At 66.2% G+C, this 2,612-nt stretch overlaps 1 protein-coding gene across 1 annotated transcript in view; it reads right to left on the bottom strand.

The window, feature by feature from the left end:
- The window catches only part of LHX3 (LIM homeobox 3), a 7,714-nt gene extending 6,460 nt beyond the window's left edge, over positions 1–1,254 (bottom strand). Inside the window, exon 1 of the mRNA XM_039858793.1 lies at positions 1,052–1,254. Coding sequence (XP_039714727.1) covers positions 1,052–1,139 — 88 coding nt within the window. The 5' untranslated portion in view covers positions 1,140–1,254. The remainder of the gene's footprint in view (positions 1–1,051) is intronic.
- Positions 1,255–2,612: the final 1,358 nt, after the last annotated feature.

Raw genomic sequence — 2,612 nt, forward strand, 5'->3', positions numbered from 1 at the left:
CCCCCCCAATCAGAACAGGGAACCTGCAGGAACTCAGCCATCCTTGCGTGTAGAGACGCACCTACCCCAGTGTAGCTGCTCCTGCCCAGAGGGCACACCACGCCTGGCCACAGGCCAGCGCCAGCCCCCTACAGTTACCCACAGCCAGGACACAGCAGTGTGGGGCACAGAGAGAGCAGGGACACCCCAGGAAGTGCTGGAGCTTGGCAGGTCCCTCCAGCCGGCAGTCCCACGGTTATGCCCGCCTTCCCCCCCTCCTCCTCCTCCTGGCTTCCGAGCCTGGCTTAGTTTTGAGCAAAGGCCCATGCAGCCTTTCACCTTGTTGCACACTCGTCACCCAAAGGACAGGGCATGGGAGCACGAGCCGGGAGCCAGTGGGTGCTGAGTGCTGAGTGTCAGCTGCTGCGGAGGCCTGCCGGAGAGGGGCCATGTGCGATCGGACTGGGAAGGGACGGGCGGGCAGCGGGTGGAGGCTGCGGCGGCCCCACGCGCTGGGCATCTGGCCGGCCCACCAACAATGCCTCCATTATCTCTCAACGTCCGTGGCGATCAAATGGCCTTGGGGGAGGGCGGTTCAGGCGGGAGACCCAGCCCAGGGGTCCAGGTGCTGCTCACTGGTGGGGCCGTTGGGCAGTCGGGCTGGGCCGAGCGGGAGCTGAAGGTGCAGTCGCTGGGGGAACTTGGTGCCCCTCGCTCGGCTCCATCCCTCTGCCCAGCCTCTCCCTTGAGGCCCTTTCTGTTCTCACGCGCTCTGCTGTGCAGCAAGCCAGCCGCACACGCACACGCACACGGGTCCAGGCCCGGATCCAGCCGCCGAACCGAACCGCGGCAGGCAGCTCCAGGCAGCTCCAGGCGCTGGGCGCCTGGCCTGACCCCAGGCCGCCCGTCTGGCTCGGCCCGCCCGCGGTCTCACAGATTTCCTGTCCCTCTCTCCCTCCATGCGCTGTGCCCTTTCCTCCCAGGCACCCCTCGCCTGCCTCTGCCGCCCTTGCTGGGTCTCCCCTCAGGGCCCTCCTGCTCAGGCTGGAGGCCGGGAGCGCCAGGGTCCTACCGTGAGTCCTGCGGAAGGTGCAGACGGCGTCGGCCGCGGAGGCCCCGGGCCTATCTCCGTTGTGCTCGAGCTCTGTTTCCAGCAGCATCGCTGCCACTGGGCCAGGGTGGCCGGGGAGAGGGCCGGAGTGGCGTGGGCCGAGCCCCTTCCTCCTCCTCCGAGACCCCAGGGCGGGTTTAGAGCACTCCAAGGCCTGCGTCCCTGTCAGTGCGGCGGGACCAGGGAGCCTCTGGGCCAGGGCGCTGTCCGCGGTGCTGAAGGAGGCGTGTGCGCGGCAGCCCACCTCCCACCTCCCCAGGTCCCGGCCCCCGCCCCGCCCCACTGTTCCCTGACCCGCCTCCTCGCCTCCCACCTCCCCAGGTCCTGTGTCCCTCGGCCGACCTCCCCACCTCCCAGGCAGGAGTGCAGCTCCGCCCTGAGCTCCAGGCCACCCCAAGGCAAGGGGATTCGTGGCAAGCGGGTGCTCCACCTTGCTGCTGCTGCTTGCAGCCTTCCGGAGGGCTACGTCGGGCTGCCAGGTAGGGTGGCCCCTCCAGCCTTGTTGGCTCCAGCCCAGGCCCCCAGACAGGCCCTGGCTCCAGGTGTGGCTCAGAGACCTTCAACTGCTGCTGCTGCTGGCCTGAGGCTTTCCCGCACTCGCAACCTCCCCAGCTCTCGGCTTCCCGGGTTTCAGGCCACACCCCACCCCCACTCCCCCAAGGGCAGCCTGGGGGAAGGGCACTTAGGGTGGCCCCAACAGAACAGACTCAGGACTCAAGAGACTCAAGGGACCTGAGCTGCAGGACCTGGGGCCTGTAACAAGGGTCACCGTTGCTGAGTCTACACCCACAACAGCACCTCACGGACCCAGACTGGTGGCCTGGGTGCCCAGTGGTCACTCTGTGTGCTGCCTGGCCACTGACAGCTGGCACACCAGGGGCTGTCCATGCCCTCTTGGGGAGGACCTTGGACAAGGCCCGAGAGGGGGCCACCTACCAGCCTCTGCACAGCCTGGCTGGGGAGGTGAATCCGCAGAACCCGCAGCCAGGTCTCCCTGTGAGGCCATGCGTAAGGCTACTGGAGACCCCGCAAAACAAGGTGGGGTGGGCGGGAGAAGGAGCTAAACCGGTCCAGAACCTGAGGCAGCAAACAGGTGTTGGGCAAGGCCCGGGTACGCGGCCTCACAAGGCCGGGGCGCTCAGGCCTGGTGGCAGAGGAGCCATCTCAGAAAGCCGATGTCCAGAACTGGGTGGGCTGGGGCTCCCTTTGCAGGGGGGTGCCGAGGTGTCCTGAAGCAGGGGCACCTCTGGCCACCTGCGTGTCACTACCCATGTGCCACTGACGTGCTGTGTGAACCGTCTCAGTGTGGATCAGCCCCAAGATCATTTATAATTTAACTAATTCCACCTTTCACTTTCTGCCTGACCCTGGGGCTGTCTTCCTAAAGCCTCTGGCTCGGTATGAGAAATTCTGGAGCTTCAGGTGTCCAGTCCCCAAACCCCAGGAGACAGGAAGCTCTGCCTGCAGCCTGCCCGACAACCTCATGTCTGCAGAGCTGGTTCACACTTCTAAAAAATCACAA

The sequence above is a fragment of the Pteropus medius genome, unplaced genomic scaffold, assembly GCF_902729225.1.
Source record: "Pteropus medius unplaced genomic scaffold, Ma_sr-lr_union100, whole genome shotgun sequence".
NCBI classification, from domain to species: domain Eukaryota; kingdom Metazoa; phylum Chordata; class Mammalia; order Chiroptera; family Pteropodidae; genus Pteropus; species Pteropus medius.